Below are 26,522 nucleotides of genomic sequence, written 5' to 3'. Positions count from 1 at the left end.
GCAGAACTTGCTGATATAATTTGTAGCACTAAATTCAACCAAAGTAAAGATTGTTTTGTAGCAATGAAAACAATGTACACAGATCGTCTGTTGCAGTGCAGAACTTACTGATATAATTTATCATTAGATTCAACCAGAGTATTAGATTGTTGGTAGCAATGAAACTAGTATCCTTTGAAACATAAAATTTACAGTAGTATAAAAAGACAACTAAAGAAAGATTATAGCAATAAATTATATTTGCAGGGGCAATTTAAGGTGGAGGGGAAAGCAAAAAAAAAAAAAGAAAAAAAAAAAAAAAAAGAAGAAGAAGAAGAAGAAAAAAAAAATCATCGCCCAAAGCGTCTCTGAGGTTATTTTCGGGCACCTAGAACACCAAATTTTCGCGGGGGAATTCCCCTGGAACCCTAGAGTAGTGTTATCTTGATCGGCCCCACTTTCGCCCTACCCTTTTGTACGTTTCTGGATCTGCCCCTGAGTTGAAACTGATTGAAGTAGCATGAAAACACAACGATGACTGAATATTGTATGGAGTTTAAACAAACAGCACAGGTTTGCAGAAATTATTGTGTCTGTAGCCAAGATTACTGGTAGAAAGTAGCTTACTGTAGAAGTTGCAGTGCAGAACTTAATGACATAATTTGTAACATTAAATACAACCAGAGTAAAGATAGTTGGTAGCAACAATAATATTTATAGAAATTATTGGCTTCACAGCAGGACCACTGGGAGAAAAAGACAAGACAGAAAGTAGCTTACTGTAGAAGGTTTAACAATGAACAAAAAGGGAAATAATATAATAGAAATACAACATTAATACAAAGAAATCAAATGACAATTACAATGCAATACTTTGTACTACTGGATGTTAACAGCATTTGGAAACTACATATGTTTAACAGTAGCAAGTAATAATGTAAAATAACATGCTACAAATTATAATGTAGATTTCAGCACAATAATCTGTTATATATAAACAAAACTGAATATCATATTTGTAACAAAAATTAACACTATTTTCAATTGAGAAATAAGCAACATGGAGGGTATTATAATTGTCAAAAATTGGTTAGCAAAACAGAGTGTTGCTAAAATTGGTATCACTCTCATTTTAAAATACTGTAGTCTGGGTATCTTGTATATGAATATAAACAATTAAAAGGAGAATCCAAGACAGAAAATAGAAGTAAAAAACATGAAACGTAATAACATGTTAGATACACTAAAACATACAATACCTTCACCAATATTAATCATATTAGACCAATATCATGTTCATTACTATTACCAGAGTCTTGTGAAGTATGAAAAACAATTGTTTCAAAACAAGCAGGTTCAAACCTCACTTACTACTTTGCTACTAAGGTAGTGATATAATTATACCACTATTATCTGAGTTCACTAAAATGTGTCTGTATTGATAAAACTGTAACAATTGTATGTGAAAATACAAATAAATATTAAATTTTTACAATAATAACAGTGTTTTAATAGTATAAAAGGTATGGTTAACACGAAAACCCAAATAGTAAATATAATTTACAAGGTAATGTAAAGGCTCTGGTTTTACATAACTGAATAATCTAATTATCTGATAAAATATATCTGTGTAGATTAAGATTTCAATGGAAAATGGATCTAATGGATTCCAACAAATTAGACCTTCTCAGAATGTCTATCAAAATTAACAACTGAACAATTAATACAGAATCAGAAATATACACTTGTCACATCAAATGTGTACATGTTTGTGTACGTTTACGTTATTGTCTTGTGGAACCTTAGAAAACTATCCAAGGCGGGGCTTAGGAGAAACGTCCATTATCAAATAAATGCCTGATTCAGAAAAGGTTCACATTTGTGGCAAAGACAAGCCAAACCAGTCACTTGTCGCAAAAAAATTGATTTTTAGTTATTAATACAGAATTAAACAGTAAAATAAGAGCAATAAAATGGTGAAAGAGTCATTTAAATCCGACATTTCATTACAAAGTTACAGGAGTTTAAACATACAGCTGCTTAAAAACAATATTTGAAAAATCAGCTTTAAAAGTTTAGATTTTTAGATATTTCTCAGGCAGAAACCATTACCAAAATTAATTGTTAAAAATTGTTTTAACATTGAAAATGGGGAAAATAACAGCAAAGTATGATATATAAAGGTCAGTTTAATGTAATAAAATAGATTTAAAAAATGTTGACATTCCAGCATGTTTTGGCCATTATCTCTGAAACAGGATTTGCCACGAGTGACTTGTTGTTTGGCTTATCTCTGCCACATTTGATGAAGATGAGGAAATCACCATAGATGTTTAACAAGGTTTGAGATAATTTGAATAGAGTTGGGATTTTAACCAAGCCCTTCCACTTACATGTAGAGTAGATTGCCCTACCAACTTAACCTTGATGTGAAAATGGTATGTTACAGTACTATGTATATTTTGCAATTAAGGACTGAGAATGTACATCAACTTAGCTTGTAGATCAGGTGGTTAGGCAATAGAAAATATGACAGTCTTGTTTTCTATCCACCATTGTTTGCTTTGTATATGTAACTTTCGGTACATCATGTGTAAAAATATAGTTTTTGAGGTAAAACCACTGGTTGGCTGTCTCGATGTTTCAGTGAGAATGCTTTGACCATCATCAACAGAATCTTAACGATAAACATTGAGGCAACCAACCTCAAAATCCATATTTTTACACATGGTGTACCGAAGTCTAATGACTTTGTTATTGATACATACAAACCTTCAAAAAATATTATGTGCATAGTGTTTTCAAAAAATTATATTGATTATATATTGCTATTAATGCTGTCTTTGAAACAGTACACTTATTTTTCCTCAATAATTCATTCAACATTGTAATGGATGGTCACATCATGATGATGTAATCAATTATCCTTATTAAATTATTATTGTTGAAAATGGCAGCACAAATTTTATTAAGTTTTCTAATCAGCACAATTACCAAACTCCAATATTCTGTGAATACATTGAATGTGGCAATGTAAAGTTACCTATTTCAGTATATGTAGCATCCAAAACATATTTTACATCTTCATTAAAATAACCTCTTATGTACATAGACAGTCATTAAATATATATTTTACCTTTATTGCTATGTTTACTGTGTACACTCAAGTTTATTCGCTCACCAAAAACAGCATTGTTTAACATTACAAATGCTTATCAGCTTAATGCTAACTTATTCATCAGATGGTTCAGTATTTGATAGAGGGCAACTGACAGACGTCATGAGTTTCTTGATCTATATGTTCCGATTGTAGACAATCCGTCCAACGAATTGACAGAGACACATTCCTTTCTTACAGTGTAATGTTCTAGATCCTTTTGGAAGTTTTCCCTTAATCAGTAATCGAGTGTACACCGCACTGTGTTGAAGTAATATTAGTTCTACTTCTTCCTGAATATATGAATGGAAAAATATAAACAAATTTGGTTAACAACATCACAGCAACTTAAGTAATATAATGGGTATTCAGTGAGTATTTTATTTTTTCTTACTTTATGAATGCTATTTTCAGATAATTTTAAACGTCATCTGACAATGTACCACAAACAAGTATCTGTAGGTCTTTTTCAAATGTATAAATATCAAACAGATTAGGCAGTGTAAAAAAATAGGTGATGGGAATTTTACAGGTAAATCGCACTGAAGATCAAATAATGATGTTACTAAATTTAAAGTTCTAACATTTTAGGCCAAACCAATAATAAAGAAAAGGCTTACCTTATCTTTAATATTATTATTATTATTATTATTATTACTACTACAGGGTAATGAAATTTAAGAAATTTATGCGAGGAATGGTAGAATATTTTTCTGTTCATACTTGTGGCTGCCTATGACAAGAACAGCATCAGTGACCGAAACAAGAGAGACTATATATTATATATCCACACACATTATAAGCTTTAAAATTAATAGGTCTCGATTCAACTTTCTTACTATTGCCAAAGTTATGATTAAAAGTATTACAACTTCTCTGTACTGTACTAAAGTATAGAGCACTGCCACATTCTTATGCTAATTACTCAGTTTAATATTTGTGCCAAAGACAAGCCAAACCAGTCACTCGTCGCAAATTGTGTTTCAGAGAAAATAGCAAAAACATGCTAGAATGTAAAATTTTTAAAAATCTATTTTATTTCACTAAACTGAGGTTTATGTATCTATACATCATGCTGTGCTGATATTTTTCCCAATTTCAATGTTAAAACAACACTTTTTAAAGATTTTATGATAGCTTCTGCATGAGAAATGCCTGAAATCATAAATTTGAAGGCTGATTTCTCATATATTGTTCTTTAAACAGCTGTATGCTTAAATGCTTGTAACTTCATAGGGAAATGTTGGATTTGAATGATTTTTTTTAACCATTTTATAGCTCTTATTTTACTCTTTAACCCTGTATTAATAACTCAAAATCGATTTTTGCAACGAGTGACTGGTTTGGCTTGTCTTTGCCACATTTAGTAACAGTAAGCTGATTTTAGGATTGCAAGCCTCATATATTAAAATTTAATAAAATGCAGCCATTCAAAAACAATAACAATTAATGTGTTTAGTGGGTACAGACCAAGACATTCAAGAGTTTAACACATAATCAGTAACTTGTTTTTCCTAATAACTTGATGAATTCCTTAAACCAGGAATACAAAATCTTGCACTGAATTAACCATGTACTACTGTTTCTTAAAAAGATTTATTTATTGTCAACAACTCACATAATCATAATTATTAGGAAATTGAAAATGCTTGCACGAACCTCAAAGTCACGTGGTTCTGTATCTGCTGTTAACATTGCTCTCCGTGGGTCAAGGGTTAAACGAGTTGTATCTTCACTTTCCGTCGGATTTTCTAATACTCTGCTGCCATTCAAATCAATGCCAACTGTTACATCCTGTAAAATAATCAGTGGAATTTAAAAAAAAAACCAAAATTTGTAAGAGTTTGTTTTTAACACAGTGGAATTACATAATTTAAGATTTTAAAACATTTAATCAAGATTAATTATCAAGATCTGTCAGAAAATTATAAAGTGACCATTTTAAATAGGAAGGTTGTAAAGAGTGTTAAGCACGTGACCAGACTATCAAATTTTCTTTGACAAAAAACTGATATTCCACACATTTGATAGTTTGGACAGGGCTTTTAGTCTGCATTTCTACACATTCTCTATTCACTTCACTGATTAATCTCATTTTGGTAATACAAGTAGTCCATACACTCACTAAAATTGTTTTGAAATGGTCTGCTTTGTCTTTAATGGCTCCTCTAATTCGTAGTTTCCAAATATATTGCTCTGTGTGGGTGTGCTTGTTGTGTATGTAATTATAAAGAGCATAAAATAACTTGTTTGCTTGTACTATTGTATGATGCTTGCTCATAACTTTAAGAATACATTACTCACAACTTTGCCAATATAAAGTCAATTCCAACAAATGACCTATCATTTCAAAGCTTATAATGTGGAAACCAAGAAAATATTAAAAAGTCAATTTTTTGTTCTGGTCACTGATCCTGATTTTGGCATGGCAAGCCCCATAAATGCAACCTAAAATTATCACATAGTAATGCATACTGATGTTATTTTCTTAAAAGGTAAAGCAGATTGATTATCAGTGGTTTGATGTGAGAGCAAAGTGAGTAAAAATGGGTTTACCTCATTGTATCCCCTATGGTTCGATTTCTGCTCATTGAGAAATTGCTTAAAATGTTCCTGTCAAGAGAAGATGAAGTGATTATTTATATTTCAATAGTTTCCAAATGCTTTCAATTATCTAATTATCACATAATACCATCACATTCACATCACCCTCACACTTACCAACACCTTCACCATCGCATACCACAATCATACATTACCATTTACCATCACCATCATACCATTACCAATTACCACATTACTTTAATCATCATAACAGCATCATCATCATCATCACACATTCACACCATCATCACACTTACCAACACCTTCACCATCGCATACCACAATCATACATTACCATTTACCATCACCATCATACCATCACCAATTACCACATCACTTTAATCATCATAACAGCATCATCATCATCATCATCATTATCACACATTCACACCATCATCACACTTACCAACACCTTCACCATCGCATACCACAATCATACATTACCATCTACCATCACCATCATACCATCATCAATTACCACATCACTTTAATCATCATAACAGCATCATAATCATCATCATCATCCTCATCATCATCACACATTCACACCATCATCACACTTACCAACACCTTCACCATCGCATACCACAATCATACATTACCATTTACCATCACCATCATACCATCATCAATTACCACATCACTTTAATCATCATAACAGCATCATCATCATCACACATTCACACCATCATCTGATTATTATCACACCATCAGAAGTGACAGATCCAGGAATTGGAAATAGAAGAGGGCCAGGGAGGGACTTTCACAGATGGAGGGACTCTAGACCCCTTCAGCTCCAACCATGGTTTATAATTATGGCACCTCTAGATGGCCAGAAATGGCAGTCTCACATTTAAATTTGAATATAATTTTCATTTTTTCTCCATTTTTGTATATTTTTTTTACAAATCTACCACTGATCACAATTACCTTATCAATTTCACATTAATAATATGCAATGGACTTTTCTCTTATCTTGGCTGCTTTTCTATTTTCCATACAAATGCTTTATCTTCTCCATCATAATATACATTTATGTATCATTTAATCACACGAATGTCAGAAAATTCAGAAAAACTTTGGACTTACCCGACACTCTTTTAAATTATAGTATATAAAATGAAGCTGATTTAAATAATAGGTCAAGGAAAAGATACATTTCATCAAAAAATGAAATATCAATTACAATAGAATCTGGAAAACAATCAATCAATTAACCAAATCAATTCCTTCCCTTTGCCAATTTTTTTTTTTGTTAATTAATTTTAAAATATATTTTTATGCATTTTATGCACGATAAATAAATACTTATCTTTAGTAACTTTTAGTTTTTTAAATGAATTCTTTAAAAGAGATGGTTTATTTATTATTTTAATCATTTATATTTATCTATATTTATACTTCCAGTGACAGTAATATTCTGTTGCTTTTGGGTAATCCAGCCAGCCAGCCATCCATTTTTTCACTGTTTGGTGAAATAAATGATAATGATATGAACATAAACAATGATTTGTACAACGACTATATCCACAGCAGAATACAATGTTCAGTGATGCTACTGTATGACTATGAAAAAAACATTGTACAGAATTTGAATTTTACGGAAGATGGCAAATACACTGTATAATCTATTTTGTAAAGGATACCACCGCCCTGTTCCAGCAACCAATCAGATTGTCCGTCATAGCAACCAAAACATTATGTTTAGTGAAGTATCCATTAGCCTTTGCGATTGGTCCTTCCATCTGTGCAGTTAACTGTAAAATCAATATAAAAATAGGCTAATGATAATCTAGAAAATGGATAAATTTTTATTTTAGAAAGACACTAAAAAAAAATAAAAGCACTTAAGAAAATATGTTAAAAAGCTCTTTAAAAGCATCTCAAATTTTATACTTCATACTTCTAGAGGTTGGCATTAAAATTGGTCAAAGGGCAAAAACTAAATTTATTTTTGATTTGGCACTATATAAATATATACAGTATAATAAATAATATAATAAATTTTGGCACAGCAGAAAATTTATAGGCTTCGACTGTCAGTAAAAGAATATGACTATATATACTTATCCACTTAGTCTCTCTGCATGAGTATGCTATATAAAATATAGTGATAAATAGGCTTTTGTTTTGTTTATCAGGAAACGGGAGGGTTGTATTGACATGTTCAAAATCAACATAAAATCATTTTTAATGTGTCAAATTTGTAATAAATAAATCAATGAATGTTTGTTTTATTACTTTTTACTTTAGCCAGAAATTACCCAATTATATCCTAAAGAAATATACTAATTAAAATTACAGAACTACTATGTAATAATCTTTCATAATACTTTTGATAAATAAATTGTTGATAGATTTGAATTGAACTGAATTTAATGCATTGTTTATATTATTGTACACATTCATTGTATACAATAATATAAACAATGCATTATTTATATTATTGTACACATTCATTGTATAGTAGTTTTATTTTATTAATTTCTGTTAACTCTTGTGATTGTTGAGATTTGATAAACTTTAATAATGAGGGCCACATAATCGTCAGGAAGCTGATGTTCTGTGTGACTATCAGTAAAGTTAAATAAATTTTAAAAATTAAAAACTATGCAATCACAATATAAAATGTCAAAGAAAAACAATAACTTTCAATGAATTCGTTTTTGCATTCACCTTAATTTTTTCATAGTGTGCTATCAAACATAGAAGACCAATAATAAACAAACAGAGGATGAGGGCGATGCACACAGCTCGTGCCATTGACATTGGTCCTTCAGTCCCACCAAAACATTGTACGTTATCCAGTGACCAGGGGTAATAACGCTCACGCCTTTGATCATTCAATTTGGAATTGGCGTCTTATGAATGTTTGGGTATTATTATTAAATGTTTGGGTATTATTATTAAAAGAAATTTACAATCTATAAATTGACTATACTGAAAATCATAGTAATACATAATGTACTGAACTTGCATAATGCATAAAATAATAACACTCCAAATCGTTATATAATGTAAACATCTAATAAAAGTTTTATGGCATTTAGAGCATTATTATTTATGTTTTGGAGCCAGTAGAAAGCATATTGTATGACAAATGACCTCATTGCAAAATATCAATGCCTGCAGCAAACCTAGTTTACTAGCCTTAATATTTTTCATTACAGGCTCACTTATGTCAGTTTGTACAACAGGTTTGATAATACCGAAGCCGATTCACGAATCAATTGATGGTTAACTTACGTTTACGCCTCTCCTTGCGATCTCGTCAGGACAGTAAATTGTGTCGAATCTTGATCGGCACCCATTAGTTGTTGATCGTATGTCACCAAGCTTCACTCCATTGTACCTGTCTCTTATACACATCTAGATGTGTATAAGAGACAGATATATATCTCTGGTATACATTTACTGTAATATTAGAAATTGTAATCACTTTTAGAAAATTGTAACACGAATGGAAGAATTTATAAACTCAGCTTTTCTTCATGAATAACTTATTTTAATGATTTTTTCATTCTTAAAGGATGAAAATATGTAACATATATTTAATTCATAAAATACAAAAAAATTCAATTCATGCAATCTTTTTTATTATTACAAAAATCCAAAATCTTGCATACAGATAATACATCTCTGGTATACTTTTACTGTAATATTATAAAATTGTAATCACTTTTAGAAAATTGTAACAAGAATATGGAAGAATTTATAAACTCATAGCATTTCTTAATGAATAACTTATTGTAATGATGAAAAATTTCTTACACAAATTTTACTACTGTACAGTACAGTGTATAAAAATTCATAGATGAGTTCAAATTCAAATTCATAAATGAGTTCAAATTCAAATTCATTTGTATAGTAATATGCATGCATTCAGTAAGGAATATTCTATATTGTTCCCATTCCACATTTCAATCAAAGCTACTGTAATAACTTGAACACAAACGGTATGTGTACTTTAATGAATGCCATTACAATATTGGGTTTAATCAATTAAAAAAGATAGTAAAAACCTATTTGTGTGTATGAATAAAATTTGTTTAATAATAACAAAACAAACTAATCCATAATGACATCAACAATGATCATCAATTTTGCCAAATTTTTTTTATTATTATGGCCCTTTCACACATTCAATATTTTTGCTACTGTACGACCACTGAGCACAATTTTCCAATTTTTGAAAAAAAAAAAAAAAAAAAAAATACCACGTCGGCAACGTTTGAGTGTAGTAATGTTATCGTTGTTAGTTGTGACGTTGTCTTATGCATTTGTACTCATTTGTAGCAGCCACAAAAAGTGATGTGCGTCAAAATGTATCGTTTTTCTTCTACATACAAGTTCCAATGCGTTCCACCAACTCATGGAGCAAAGAAGGTTGCACTGTGTGCTGGTTTGCCATTGTACGTTATCCAGTGACCAGGGGTAATAACGCTCGCGCCTTTGATCATTTAATTTGGAATTGGTGTCTTATGAATGTTTGGGTATTATTATTAAATGTTTGAGTATTATCATTAAGGGAAATTTACAATCTATAAAATGACTATATTGAAAATCATAGTAATACATAATGTACTGAACTTGCATAATGCATAAAATAATAACACTCGAAATCGTTATATAATGTAAACATCTAATAAAAGTTTTATGGCATTGAGAGCATTATTATTTATGTTTTGGAGCCAGTAGAAAGCATATTGTATGACAAATGACGTCATGGCAAAATATCAATGCCTGCAGCAAACCTAGTTTACTAGCCTTAATATTTTTCATTACAGGCTCACTTATGTCAGTTTGTACAACAGGTTTGATAATACCGAAGCCGATTCACCAATCAATTGATGGTTAACTTACGTTTACGCCTCTCCTTGCGATCTCGTCAGGACAGTAAATTGTGTCGAATCTTGATCGGCACCCATTAGTTGTTGATCGTATGTCACCAAGCTTCACTCCATTGTACAAAGCTAAACAAGAAATGATTTATTACAAAAATTTTTTTGGAAACATAACTTTCTTGTTTTAAAATAAAACTTATATTTGTGAATAAGCAGAGCTGTTATGCATAATTTATACAAAATGTTCAATATTTGGAATCTGTAATTATGACAAAAGTTTAACAACACATCACAATATTAATTCAATACCACCAACATGGATAGATTTCATCTTACTTTATTTAAAAAAATATGAACATTGAAATAGTGATATGTTCAATACAAAACAAACTAATCAATGTACATGATTAACTCTAAGAGCATTTCATATCATCTCAGACAGCAAGACGATGACAATGAATGCATTTTTAAAGCATAACTGGTAATGGAAACTGTGCCACTTAGAAAATATTACAAAAAAAAAAATATAATGAATACAGCATAAAGGAATCATTCTGACATCAACATGCTCATTATGTCATAAAAATGATGAAAATGACAAGTCTAGAGCTAAATTGAAATCACTATGGTAACTAGTTGAATAAAGCCAAAAACTTTTTTTAGAAGGTCATTAAATGTTGTAAATGGCAAATACTGTAGGAAGAAAATATGATGACAGAAAAAAACCCATTAAAGATGACAAAATGAAACATAATGCAGCCATCAAAAACAATGCAATATGTATAATTTATCTACAATTATTACTACTGGAAAAATAGGCAACAGTAAAAACATTACATCATAACAATAATATTTTGATATTGATTTGCATCAGGAAATTTGTGAGCTGCCATGACGAAAAGAGTCTTGTGGTAAGAAAAATCAAAAAGTGAGTTATTGAGATAGATTAATATATAAGCTTTATTCTGGTGTCCATGATCCTAGGTTGAGTAAAACCAGAGCAAGATCATTTTGAAGTTCAGATGTCTAAAAACATACTTAAGAGAAAATCACCTCTAAAGATAAAAAACTGATAAATTTTGTGTTGTTTTTCATATTAATTTTGAAAAAATAGCTTTCCAAAATGTGCCTCAAAAACATGATTACATTAGGTAACTCAACTTGGAACTTTTGCTACTATGAAATATATATATTAAACTTATCAGAAAAATTGAAACCAAATTTTTATCAAAATAACACTTCAGATATATTTTCTTGAATATATCAAATTAAACCTGGCTTACCACAATTGACTCATTTTGTCACGACAGCTCACACTTAATAGGAGTGACATTCAATAATAAATAAAATAATAATAATAAACATCACATCAAGTATCAACAGGTAATGAGATAATAATAACAATATAAAAAATAGCCTAAAAAGGAAGCATGTGTCTACTGACTATTACTGTAAATTCCTATTACTGTGTCTCGAGAAAAGCACTACCACGATCTACAGAGTGTCCTTCAAAAGACCATAATAGGCATTCATACTGAACGAGTGCTGCATCTCTACGACGCATGTTTCGAGTTTTAAACGCAAGTTTGTTGAGTTCCGGACCCCATTCGTTTTGTAATAGGGCACCCCTATCTCATGGTAGTAGTACCCATCATGCACCTCCACCAGATTTACTCGCTCTTACAGGGTTAACTGCCAGACGGTAACATGTGTCAATGCCACCGAGAAATAGACACAAAAACAATCATTAGATTAAACCATACTAAACTGTGTGTAAAACCTGGGAGTTTACTCCATGCTAGAGCTGTATTCAGATCTGAACTGAAATTCAGACGATGTTTCCGATGCGCTAACACCAGCGTCCTTAATCTTATTACTGATCCATTTTTTTAAATAAAAAAAATTACATTTAGTGTGAAAGTCTCATTAAACAATCATAGGCTTTATCTCATACAACTGAAGGTTATGATGAAATCACACTTTGACAAAGATCTATTACTTTTTTTTAAAGGTGACATCACAAGATACTTGATAACATCATAATTGTGGATGTCCAATTTTGAAAACATCAAACCACAAAGAATTTTTAATTTAGCAAATTTTGTTCTCATGATATTCGAAAAAGAATTTTTAGTATTTAAAAATTTAGAAATACATAGACATAGACATACTCTTTATTTAATCCATTGCTGGAAATTACATAAATTACATAAATGTTAATGTAATAATATAAAGAAAACCACCTGACTCAAACTCTGGTCTCCAGCTGTTGTTGAATGTAAAATAGATTCAGTGTAGGCCTTCAACAATCATTCCTATGTAGACCACAAACCCAATTGTTACAATTCAACAAAAGATGATGTCATTATGCAATGTTCGTTCGATGATGACATTTGGATCAATATTTTCTACTCCAGTGTCTTATAATTGATCCACTGAATACTAGCCTAACAGCTTAGCTCCGTCAGCTCAAGGCAATTCAACAACGCACATCTCCACACGCAAACATAGCGCGTACGTACAGTCCTTTAATCTTTACTGTTGCATCGACAACCCGATACTAGTTGCGAGTACAGTCGTCAATTATTAGTCTATGCGTGCCATACGTTTTATTGTGTTAGTTACTATTTTAATAATTTTGGGTACTTCCGTAAATCTGTTGCACCTGAATTATTTTGACCATGAGCCTGTACCAGTGTTAAATGCTTTTACAAACTACAATTTGAATTGTGAAAATTGACAAAATGAAAAGTCATAGAAATTGAAAATTTACCTTTTTTTAATAAAAACTTTTTTATAATTTATTCATATAATATTAATCTGTCATTTTTACAATGTTGGACTAAGGTGCACAAAACAGACATATGAGTTAGTAGATACAACAAATTTCTGCGAAATGAGTCTCATGAACCACACTACACCACAACATTGGTAAAATTAATGTTGAAATGACGAATATAATTTCAGTCTAATGTAAGTGCAAAATATCATTAGGCCTTAGCAATCAAAGTGGTTATCATGAAAATTTACGATTAAATGCCACCTCTAGATGGCCGGAAATGGCATTCTCAGAGTAGAAATTTGAATGTAATTTTCTTTTTTTCTCCAAGTTTTTACAATTTTGAAAAATCTGGGGAGAGGGAAGGGGCCGGGCTGGCTGGCCGTCCCCTTGAATTTTGCACTGATGACAACTAACTATTAAACACACGCATGGGTAATTAATTCGTCCCACGCTGACGGTTAATTTTTTGACAATCACAGCATGTTACACTCAGTCAAGCGTGAAGGGGAACGTAGCGTGTAGAATGTCAATGCCAGAGTCGTGTCCCGCGATGTGCGTCCTGTTGTTGAATTGCCTTGGTCAGCTCCTGTAAACTGATGGTAGCTAAAATGTGATGAACTATGGATTCATTAAAATCTTTAATCCACAATTCGAGGTGTTGATTGGTGGAAGTGGCTCAACCCTAAATTTCCATTACCCCCTCTCCCCTTACTGGATCCACCCTGTTGATCCAACGTGTTTACATAAATTTTAGCTGTTGATTGGTGGAACTGGCTTGATCCTAAACTTAAACTTTAGTGTCGCTATGTTGATGTCATGCAATCACATTTTGGAAGAATAGCCTATTAACCCGATGCAAATTGACCCGGATTCGAGAAAGAGGGGCCTAGGGTAGCCTAGGCTTAGATCCAGCCGAAATTATTAGGCCTTGGCCTAACTTGTAATATCATGCCTAATTGTGCCCAGGCGTACGTTTATGTTTTGTTTTGATCGATTTCTAAACATGCCATTTATTGCTGATACGTTTGAGGCATATAACACTATAGTAGTATACTGTACAATGGATAAACCTCCGTGTTCGTGTCATGTAGAATCAGATCAGGATCGAACATGCTAATCATATTTTTGTTGATGCGAGGCATGCGCGGTGACGTAATGAAGCTGTGAAACATAGACTGTTTCTTTTATGGCCTGACGATAATTTTTGGATCTGAGCACAGAGAAAATAGTCACTGAGCAGTGCAGTACAGATTAAGAGAGGGGATTTACTTATGTGAGGTAGGCGACTCGTGAAACATGGCGAAACAGGTACATGATTTTCGGTGGTTTTTTGTTGTTTTTTTTTTCCCCTTGTCGTCCAATATCTAGCGTTGAAAAGTAGCCTATCCTGTTCGTGACATATAGAATCCCCAGTGTATGGAAGATGAGCACAATCCTGCCAGCGGTTTCAGAGGAAATACAGTAGGTGAAGTTAAACAGAGACGATTAGCAGAATTAATATGTATAGATGAAAGGTCTAGACTACATCAGCCCCACCATGGATGGGGGCAGACGTACAAATGGCACCTCCAGAAGGTTGAAATTTACGATAGGCTGGTCATTAATTCTTTGTACATTAAAGACTATGTGCAACTTTTGGCAGACACTGAATCCATCACTGGGTACAACTGTAAAAGGTTTTAAAAAACAGTAAAACTATTAAATTAGTTTGTCATTGATAACCATTTTTGATAAATTCACCCAGAAAACTACAATTATAAACAGTGGCTAGATATATTACCTGAAAATCAACAACAAAACTAAAAATCACAACAATCATAAAGAATAACCAGGTTGTATCATAACAAACGCATTTCAACATCCCCTCTAAATGCATATTGAATTTAATACATAATTTGTATTCAAATTTAAAATGTCAACAACAGATCATTCTACAAAAATAAATCATGATAAAGTAAAACATATTTACGATAATAATATTGCAGCTTACCATACGGCAGCGGCAGCGAACAATAGCATTTCAGAGCATTTTGTAAATCAGTATTAAGCTTTACCTCTGGCATATGAATTTCTGTGTATGTTTCAAAATAAAAATAATTTACTGTCTTTTCTATTAGTTAGATTACCATTTGCTAAAAAAAATCAATCACAAAATATTGTATTAAAAAATAAATAAACACCGAGGGGCGCTTATTCAAATTAGGAGGGCGCTTATTCAAACGGGGTGCTTAAGACAATTTCCATGTTAGGAGGAATGGTTTTTCGAGAGGGGCGCTTATTCAAACGGGGCGCTTATTCAAACGGGGCGCTTATTCAAACAGGGTGCTTATTGGCACGAGTATGGTAATGTAATGAGAATGAGATAAAATTACCTGACCATTTTCAAGAGGGAGAAAACCTTGAATATTGAAGATCTAAGTCATTAAAGACACCTCAGAAGTCGGAAAACACCCTCACCCTTAACACTCACACAGACTTATGGCAACACTGCTTAATCAGTTACGTCTCCAATAAAGTGGAATAGACTTCCACTTCACAACAGTCAGGTAGTTTCAATAAACATAAGTCTCTCCTTTTATGATTCATGTTGGCCACAAAACTTGAATAGGAGTAGTTTATTCATATTATTTTATCATCTGTTATATAATTTTTTTAAAAACACATAGAGACCATAGTCAATATATGCTAAATACTGTATATATGATTTGAATTTCCTTTTCATAAAACCAAATTAACTACCAGTAAATTATATATTGTATATATATATATGTTTTGTATATTTTCCAAGAAGGGGAATATGCAACTGGCCTGAACCATGCCCGAACCATCTGCACTCTCTCTCCTTCTTACTTATCCTACAACAGGCCTGTAGCCAGGGGGAAGGTGTTTTAATGGTTAAACACCCTTTTCTATCAAATCCCCCTGTTCTCTAGCGAAACCCCACCCCCCTCCCACCAAAGTACAAAAATAACAAAATATAGTACACATGCTATTAAACTTGAACATAAAAACGAAAAATTATAGATCGGAAATTATCTTGTCGGAACTTAAGTGTGTATAAAGAAGAGTATCACTAAACCATATCTTTATGTAAACACTAATGTTGAGAACAGGAAGCAGAACCTCTTTACCATCCAACCTTTCCCACAATACATACAGTGTTATCAAATCACAGGCATAAACACTTCCATATTATTTTATCTTTATGAGCAAACTAAATGGCATCCCGAAAGCTTATCAACGCCTAGTGTATACTGTACCATGGGAATGTTCAAGCTTGTGTATAAAAGGACGCTGTAATGCTTACTAACCTCTCATCAATGAAGCATCAAATTACACCTGTTAACTGACTGTATTTTGTCTCTATTAGCCACTTTTAGACAGACAGGGCTGGCAATATTGTAGTAACGATGCCGGTATGCTTTACCAGCATGCACGCTTTCATACCAACCAAACTTCTTTCTGTGGATTACACCCATCGCATGGGCTTGGCCTACCGAATCAACGCTGACTGAGGGGATCGTTGCTTTTATTTTGATGTAGGCAAAAGTTCCTATTAAATAATACCACTTTTAAAATGAGTGTGAGGACAACATGGGGCCTGTTGTGTTATTGTGTAGTCCATTGCTCCTAATCTAAATTATCCTGAACATTTGTCAAATTTTTCGTCACCCTTTACTTTCCATCTAACAATTCTGTTCCACCTAACCTCACATTTGTATAATTCAAAATCATATTCAAACTGAATAAAGTAATACTGGGGTTATATTGCAGGAATGTGACCTGTATTCATTTCAGATACATGCTTCAACAAACCCTAATGAACATATTGTGGTAATATTAGGCCTACTACTGTAAGTACGAGATGGAACGCCGCATAACAGCAATATTGTGGTAACAGTTAGCTTTTACCTTTGCATAGAGAGTGCGAAGCCGGAAATATTCCCGCAATATTGCGGTAACTTGTCTCTGTCTGAAAGTGGCTTAAGACATTTTCGAGTCTGCTTTTCTGTTTTAAATTGTATGTACTATATTGTATTAATTACACTATATATAATTAATTTTACATTTATTGTTTGGGTATGATGGTAGCTAAGCTCCTGTATAGTTAAAAACAATACTGTAGCCCTGCTATGACAGTGATTGCCATCTGACCTTAAACGATTCAATAAAAGGCTGTTAGAATCAGTTATATACAAGCTTGTATTTCCATTTTCTATGCTGGAATAACAATGAGCACTTAGCTAATTTTATTACATATACTTACATAAACAAAAGTGATATACCTGTATAATATATGACAACCTTACATAACGAATGGTTCAATGAAACTAATAAAATCAGGCTTTGTATGATAAGTGTATTAAACCTGATAGTTATATAATTAAGTCCTTTTAATATAGTAATATGAGACTCTTTTCTATTAACAATACCTGATGTACTTAATAATAAAATATAATATGCACATTTGCATACCCTACTAATTCTAAGAAGACAGTAGGTATCTGGTGGATTGAACAAAAATTATGATTAGTAAAATATTTCAATATGAAATCTATATAGTTTTCTCTTGCTTGTTTGCTTGTTTTATGTTTTGAGTGACAATAGTCATATGACAACTTTTGCCACTCCATTAATACATAGTTGTTGTTTCTGTTTGTTTTGCTGGAATTCATAAAATGAAAAATAAAAATATTTCAAAATTTAGTGTTATGGAAGCTTTAATTGTTTAAGAACCTTGCCTTTAAATACTAGGGTTTAAAGTTTTAACCAAAATCAGTATTTCATTTCAGGACTGAACATCAACTTGACTGCAGCACAGTACAAACCTCATTAAGTTTCTACTTCCATCCTTTATTAAGTGGTAAATTACTAAAAATTGGATGAGAATATTATTTTTTTAAATATTGGGTTTTTTTTAATGTGACAATTTTGTTTCCACATTCTTTTTGAGTCTATATCTTGTTAATAACAACAGCCAATCTCCTTTATCAACATGTTCTAAATGTGTTGTCATGAGTAAAGTAACCGTACAGTATACTGTACTTCAAATAAAAAGAGCTACCATAAAAATTTGATTATGCAAGCATTATTATTACAGTACACTTAGTTAGAGTCTTACAAGTCTTACATAAACATGAAATTGAGTAAACTATAAATAATACTGCAAGCAATAATATTATAATATTACTCCAAATAAAATTAAAGAATATTTATTTATCACTCTACAAACCTGTAAATGAATGATGATGACATAATACCTGATGATGACATAATTAATGTCGAAATATTGAATCCTGACACGATGGCGTGCATTTCGATATTTGGAGTATGTATTATACTATCTTATCTGAGATTAATCAGTGAACCTTTTGGTTTTCTACAAACCTGGTAAACAAGCTAATATAAAAAGACATTAATTTAAAGTACAAATTAAAAACAATATTTAAAATATGAATGTACTATAAAACATTTAAATTTCTGTATAAATCTATATCTAAAACATAAATCTTATTAAATCATAATGATGACACTAAATATGTTAATGAAGGGTTGATATTATGACAACTGTTGAATGTATGAATTATACTTTTGCTGTCAGAGAAGCACTACAGTATACTATTACACATAGCGTGATGAAATTTATTTGCCCAGCCGACTGATAATGTGTGCTGGCCAGATTTCAGATTACAGTAGTAGAACCCTTAAGGGGACACCTTCCCAAAAAAAAAGTGTCCCCTTAATAGGGATGTCCCCTGAAAACAATTTGTCTAGTGTTAAAAGATACACAATCCCTCGTCTGGTGCCAAAAAATGTTTCCACTTAAGGGGTGTCCACTTAAGGCATGTCCCCTTAATAGGGATGTTACTAATATTCATGTCCCCTTATTAGGTGTTCTACTGAATTTGTTTCGGATCATTTTAAAGTTCACCCAAAAAAATCTGGAGAACTTGAACAATTAAAATAAAACTTACTCTTTTAAAATAATACACACATAGAACTTACAAACTTTCAATAATTCACAGATAAAAAAAATCATTTGTTAAATGATTTACAGATATTCCACTGCAAACATTTCTTCCCACAAATTTAAGGGTAGATGCAAAGGAATTTGGTTTTTTTTTTACATTTTTAAAATTCTCAATCTGATTTTCAGTTGAAACCTTAATATGTTATTGAACAATACTATATTAAATCATCCCTATTCTTATTTTTTCATTTTCCCACTTGCTGTATGAACAATTTCGCTAATGAAAACACTTGACAACATAAAGCTTGTATAGCAACATAAATTATAGTAAGTAGACTGCGATGATGAAATTAAATCATATTGGAACAGAGAGCATTAAAGTATGGGATATTGTCATTGTCATCATCATCTAACATTGAAATGATTTAATGATTCAGGGAGGCGGCCGGCCCACGAGCCAACACAATCAAGAATTTGGTCTAATTGTTACAGTGGTAACAGTTAGTAATTCTGAGTATAATAATCGAAGTGTCTATGCTTACGCCGAGTCGTAAGCATTAGTCATAGGCTATGCTTACGCCGATCTATTGAGCATGCGCAGGGCTGGCGTAAGCATATTTCGAGGCTATGCTTACGCCGATCTATTACTCGTTGATCTGCTTACTATTTCACGTTGTCGAGGCATGAGCTTTGTCTAGTCCACAGTTTTCCAAAAGAACAGGCACCATCATGAACTGAGGCAGACATATAGTACATTCCCACACGAGGACCCAATTCTAGCTTACCTACAGTAGTTTCTGTAGCACTTGCCTATTTAGCCTGCCTTAATTCGCTTTACACAAGTACTCCATATCATCCTTGTGTAAAAATATTTGACCTGTGCCAAGCTCTTGTATTTTCCTCATGAGTGCCGTCTGTTCATTGTGATACTGTACTTCATTGTTAGACAGGCCTATCTAGCCCAATTTATGTTGATATTGATACAATACTACTGTATATCTGAAATAATAATGACAATGTATCTATGTATGATGTGTAGAATGTTGGAGATGACCTGCCTGCTGCAGTGATATTTTGATTTTAAATCATTGTCCTGTACATTACAGTACATAATTAAAAAGCGAAATCAAAAACAAGAATTTCCCCTATGGTGCTCTTATCTCGATCCCTCACCCCGATATTTCCAACATCTCTTGATCCGTGTCCCTATAAAATTCTTAATTTTCCTATTATGAACAAGTACGCATACAATAATTACAAGAGAGCGTGACACAGTTTCAATCCAATTTTGTTATTAATATACAAAAACACTGTAGTATATTTCGGTTTAAGCACCAAGGTTTTTAACAACTGAAATGTTTGAAAGGAAACTCTCTTAAAAAATAACTTTCTTTTTCTCTACTAACTAAATGATTTCTAACTGTACCACGAAATATGGGCTGTACTAACTTAGCTCTGATTATTAACATGGTGAGATAAGATGTCCTGTAATCAGCTCATTCAAGGTCACATGGCAATAATTAGCACTTGAAAAGGTAGGAGTTTATAAACATGCCTTACTACGGCAATATTAACTATGCAGGCGTAATCGATTGAATAGAATTTAAATTCGGGTTTGAAGTTTCTTTTAGGTGCACGTTTTTAGGCAGAATTGATGCTACATGAAGATCGTTTATATAAATTTTTGTGATTTTCTTTCTCCTAACTCGATACAACTTCTGACAATTTTTCATAGCCATCTTGAAACTTCACCAAGTGCGCGCTACAGAAAAAAAAAAATTTGCACATGCTCAATAGGACGTTTTCGTACTCACGAAGCAAGCGGCGCCCTTCAAATAGATCGACGTAAGCATAGCCTATGATTAATGCTTACGACTCGGCGTACGCATAGACACTTCGTATAATAATACTGTACCATGATGCTTATTTAAAATAAACTACCATATTTATACAAATAAACATCTTGTTTTGAATATCCAGGAGCGTTTATCTTTTCCTTGAATAAACGCCACCTAAATAACTGTTATCAAAATTAATGGAAGCAATATCCTTCTCAACATATTATTTCTACACCAGTAGAATTACATTTTTTTTCCCAACTTGGTTGGCATCAATGACAATAAGACTTTATATAAACATACTCTGACGGTATTGATATGTTGCACCTCCACCCACATTTACAATGAAATTAGGGGCTGTTTTGAGTGCATATGTATCCATTTTAGACCAAAAAAACTGAAAACCTTCCTCGAATAGACACCCTGAAAAATCCTCAACAATAAACATCTTGATAGGAACTTATTTGAGAGCAGGGCAAATTTTTACTGGTTCTCATAAAAAAAAAAGTGTATCAGGTGTCCTCAAGTCTCCCGGAAGTCGTGGGAGTCTCTCGGAAATGAGGACAGTCTCCCTGAATTCACCAGAATCTCCTGGAAATTGGGACGGCCTCCCGTACTCCCGCAAGCAAGCACAAATTTCCCTGGAAAATAACCCATCTCAAGCAAATGCATAATATTTGCATGTTTTTACTACTTTATTATCAACTGTCTCACTGAAGTCAGCCATATTTGACATCACTATGCGCAGCAAAATTTAAAAATTAAATATGTTTGGAAGCTCATTTAACAAGATCTCATGGAAGGGATTTCTTCAAACTTGGTACCCTTGCTATATAGAAAAAAAAAAACCATTTTTGTTGTGGCGCCTTTATTCAAGAGCAGCAAGCATATACTGTGAGGATTAACGACTGAGACAACTATTATTTGTCTCCTAGCGAGAAGTGACAGTAAGTCACTCTTAGATGTATGTACATTCATGAAAGCAATGCATAATAAATAATGAAAATCTTAAACACATTCAACAATCCAGCTGAACAATGTTGCATTTTAAAGACAACACAGTACCGCACTGCAATTTGTCTTATTTGATGCACTGTAGGCCATGGTAAGGATGAATTAATCATGTGATTTTAACAGGAAAGTATTCACGATAATGAGCAATGCTGGCTTCAAGTCTGTCTCCAATCTCTCAATTACAACATAGTTTAAATTTAGATTATGGTATTAAGATTTTGCCTTGTGTTACAATTAGTAATTTACTGAAGACCACAATCAATATAACGTAATACGGTATTAGTGCTAGCCTTATAATTATTGCAATCATTTTAATATAAACAATGACAAAGACACTATAATTGATAGTATGATGATGACTTTGATTATATAGATATTGATAATAATGACTATCTGAGTAGTTCTGACAAGTGTTAGTGATGAGAGCAGTGATGATGATGCTGATACAGTGTATCAATATTATAAATAATGATGAGAAAATGACGACGACAGCGATGATGAAGAATACCACGAAAATGAAAAAGATGAAGATATGGCAATGCAACCGACCACAATGACCAATGATAAAGATGAAGACGTTGATTATAATGAAAGTGATGTATTATGACAATTATAATACCTAGCATACTAAACCTGTGCTCCACACGGTGTTGAATGAGGTTGTGATGTATATTGTTAAATGAACGGGAAGTTAAGGAGGGAATTGTTGTGGATGTTATGTTTAACATGTCATTAAAATTCTAAAGGACACCTTTTTTTTTTAGTGTCTTTGCCGAATAGACCTTGTGAGGAGTTATGATGCAGGTTGATCAAGGATGGATCCAAAATGTTTAAAACAGTGGAGGTGGGGTGGTGCACAATGGTGGCACATAACATTGCATTGAAATTTTTAAAAACGGGGCTGGAACGTTACCCTTCCCACTCCTCTACTGGATCCACTCCTGTGTTGTGCTGGGCTACCCTCTTGTACTTAAACCGGGGCGATTAGTAGAATTAATAATTGACAACAACATATCAATGAAGTGAAGATGATAATGATATTAACATATTATGATTAAGTATAAAATATTGATTGATACATGAATGAAGATGACAGTGATATTGGATTGATAATAATAATGGTGTTGATGATGATGAATATATCAAAGATAAAATTATTGATGACAAAATATATTAATTAGATTACAATTAATAATGCAGAAGGGCATTGATATTCTGTGCTTCTTTAAGAAATGTTTAAACCTGTTAATACTGTGTATACTGTAGATGAGAAATGAGGGTACCAGTATGGGTACTGCCATTGTACAATACCGGTAGTTTCCTATTACAGACACAGATTATACAGAATTATTGCCCATAAACTACAATAGCAATTTATTGACCTACAGGTACATGTACAGTATTTACAGCCAATATAACATATCTACACTAACTGCAATGTAAAGTTAAACACCAGAAACTTTCCAAAGGAAAGTTCAAAGCATAAAATAAGTAATGTGTTAAAAGCCATTGTCTATCCTTTACTGCGTCTCTAAAATCTCATAAACTTGACAAGTTTTTAAAAAAATTTGGTCTCCCTTTAATTAAAGACCACTCCAATTAAAGACTACCTCCAATTAAAAACCACCTTTTCTGTGGTCCCAAATTGACATTTATGTCTTTTATCTTTATTATTCTAATTAGAAACCAAAGCTGTTAAAAAAAAGACAATGGAGATCCCAGTCCCAGAAGTGGTCTTTCATTGGAGGGAGATTTGTACTAAATTGCTTACTTTGATATTTTAGTTACTTGGCTATTTGTTTTTTTCAATTCATTTAAAATTTATAAAAAGAATAATGTTATAATATATTCCTACCATTATTGGATACCCTTTATTTCTGTACAGACATTGTAGTCAAATGTCTGTAAATCATTGAAACTAATAATTTTTTATCGCTCTTATTCAAAGTTGGCCTGTATGATTTGTTTATCAGTAATTCAAAGACATATTTTATTATTTCAAGTTTTTTCTCAATTTTTAAAAAGTTTTACCAGTTAAGCATACACTGCAAATTTATATTCACTGCCATTTTTTCTTATCCCGATTCTCTACATGTGCAAATTAACAATCTATTCTAGGTACCATCTACTGGACGGTGTACACTCATGTATTACTACGGTGTACTGTATATTGTACAGTACAAATTGCCTGTATTTAGTAAACCAAAGAGAGCTATTTTTAAACATTAGGTTTAAGCATGGTGGTGGTTCAAGTACAGTATGTATATTTCTGCTGGTTATAATAATGCATGAATAATGTAATGATTAGCCACTATGTGAACATGTACAGGTACTGCAGATAAAACAGATGTATACTACAATACTGTATATTTACCCGATAACGAAAATAACTCTACAGCTATACATTACAAATTGTACTGAACATGCAATAGACTGTAAACAATTAAGCTTCCTTTCATTAATATTTTTCTGCCATGCAATTCAGTACTAGAAAAGGTGCATTATAGTTTAAGGTATTTCTAGGACCTTGAGTGCAAAACCTTTATGAAGTTAAAAAGAAAATAATATCCTTCTGGCGGAGGGGGAAACTAAACATTAGAAGAGCTGTTATATCCCAGTTGGTGCTCAGAATACTGCTACTCCAAGGCCTGTGAGGAGAGGGCAAGTAAAATGTATAATTGCCCAAAAAGAACCATTATTATCTGAGGGTCTCTGGAGGGGCAGATCCAGCCAGGTAAAGAAAGAGGAAGCATGAATGTGCAAACTGAGTAAAGTCTCAGGGAAGAGTCCCTGGTAAGTGGCAAATCTCCCTTAAACCTCTAGCGCCATTGAGTTTGTATTTGATTGATATTTAATATTTTGCATGGTGATTTTCTGATAAGCTTTACAAAATTACTTTTTACAAAAAATAGGGGAGGCGTACGCCCCTTACGCCCCCTCTAAATCCGCCACAGGCATGGATAACCTTAACCATAAAAGAAGTGTCATCAAATAAATTTTAGTGGGAGGAAAAGTTGAAAACTAGAAGAAATTTCCTTTAGGCCTCCATAATCCCCAAAGCAGCCTTGCACTCTTGACATACTACAGTTCTTTAATAATGCAATACATAATACTACTGTATTCACAAGAAAAGGAATTTGATTCAAAACATTCACTTGACAAAAAGTTTACCATTAATTGGATACTGAAACAGCTTTACAGTATTTTTCATGCATAATTCACAAAATGTTCATACAAAAATAATGTGTACAACACAATAGCTAAATCATTTAGTCTTACCATTTGGATTGTGAAACAAATCGTATATTTCCCTGTCTGTGTATGTATGATGAGGCATGGTATAAAAAATAAATCAGTATATCAATAACTGTATTGTGTGGTCAGAATTTACAAAACCAATTGCTCATAAATCACGATACAAGATGGAAGAGTAATAATATTATGAACTCTGAAAATACGTCTTTTTTCCATACAACTATCTGTATAACTATCATGGATACAGTGAAATCAATAACAAACTATACAAGTGCTGCGACAGTCAATCTGTCTCCATATTTTTGGATTACTTGTGTTCAATTCCTAAATCCAATTCAATAACTGAAATGCAATTTATCCAAGATTGATCACTAGCCAATGGCATTTGCAATTCATTAACATCTGACCAGACAGACACATTCAAGATTCTAAATCCATGATTCAGCTTTAATTTATTGCTGACTTTTTCAAAATGGTTTGTTCACCTGTCATATTTTAAATTTACTGTAAACTGCTTAAGTTTTCTACATCCTTTAAACTTTCCCAATATTGTGGTGAAGTATACTGGTGGGAAAATAATTTGATGTGTACAAAGAAAAGACACAATAATAGCTCTTCTATTTCCTTGTTGATCACAAAAAAGGGGGCACTAAAGTATATTTATGGTAAATCCTGGTGTAGAAGCCAAGAATTTGGCCTAAAATAGAATTAAGCCAATGTTTAGGAGGCTGGCTTGAAACTAGTACCTAATTGTGAAGCCAAACACTGTGACATATGTACCTGATGTAGAAGGATAGGCTAAATACCAGATTCAGAATAATCAAGTTTTCTATACAAGTATGTCAACAATAACTAAATTGAAAAAAATAATAATTTCAATCTAAAGCTGATTGGAACATGCCTACAGTATGGAACACATATCAGCTTCCTTGGGAGTAGTCCATAACGCTGCAGTCAATAGTGATCAGGCCAATTCGCATAGATTTCTGGATTTCTTGCCCAAGGACAGAGTGGAAGTCAACTCCAACCTTATTGCAAATACAGCACCAATGTTTTCAACATAACATCTAACATACAG

General features: G+C 32.5%; 2 protein-coding genes across 2 annotated transcripts in view; both read right to left on the bottom strand.

Moving 5' to 3' along the window:
* Positions 1-2,020: 2,020 nt before the first annotated feature.
* LOC117100012 (transmembrane protein 268-like) lies at positions 2,021-8,526 on the bottom strand. Its single transcript, XM_033239549.1, has 6 exons — positions 8,417-8,526; positions 7,387-7,497; positions 6,830-6,865; positions 5,693-5,749; positions 4,796-4,930; positions 2,021-3,429 (listed from the first exon to the last, which is right to left on the bottom strand). Exons 1-6 carry the CDS (start codon positions 8,507-8,509, stop codon positions 3,274-3,276), a joined length of 588 nt encoding a protein of 195 aa, XP_033095440.1. The 5' UTR covers positions 8,510-8,526; the 3' UTR covers positions 2,021-3,273.
* Positions 8,527-10,594: 2,068 nt separating this feature from the next.
* The window catches only part of LOC117100029, a 29,879-nt gene continuing 13,951 nt past the window's right edge, over positions 10,595-26,522 (bottom strand). Inside the window, exons 4-5 of the mRNA XM_033239579.1 lie at positions 25,469-25,504; positions 10,595-10,713 (exon numbers count right to left, since the gene is read on the bottom strand). Of these exons, the coding sequence (XP_033095470.1) occupies positions 10,595-10,713; positions 25,469-25,504 (155 nt within the window). The remainder of the gene's footprint in view (positions 10,714-25,468; positions 25,505-26,522) is intronic.

Source organism: Anneissia japonica, unplaced genomic scaffold (assembly GCF_011630105.1).
Source record: "Anneissia japonica isolate Jap-2015-1 unplaced genomic scaffold, ASM1163010v1 scaffold256_len832006_cov191, whole genome shotgun sequence".
In the NCBI taxonomy this organism is placed as follows: domain Eukaryota; kingdom Metazoa; phylum Echinodermata; class Crinoidea; order Comatulida; family Comatulidae; genus Anneissia; species Anneissia japonica.
This window is presented reverse-complemented; position numbering and strand designations above follow the sequence as displayed.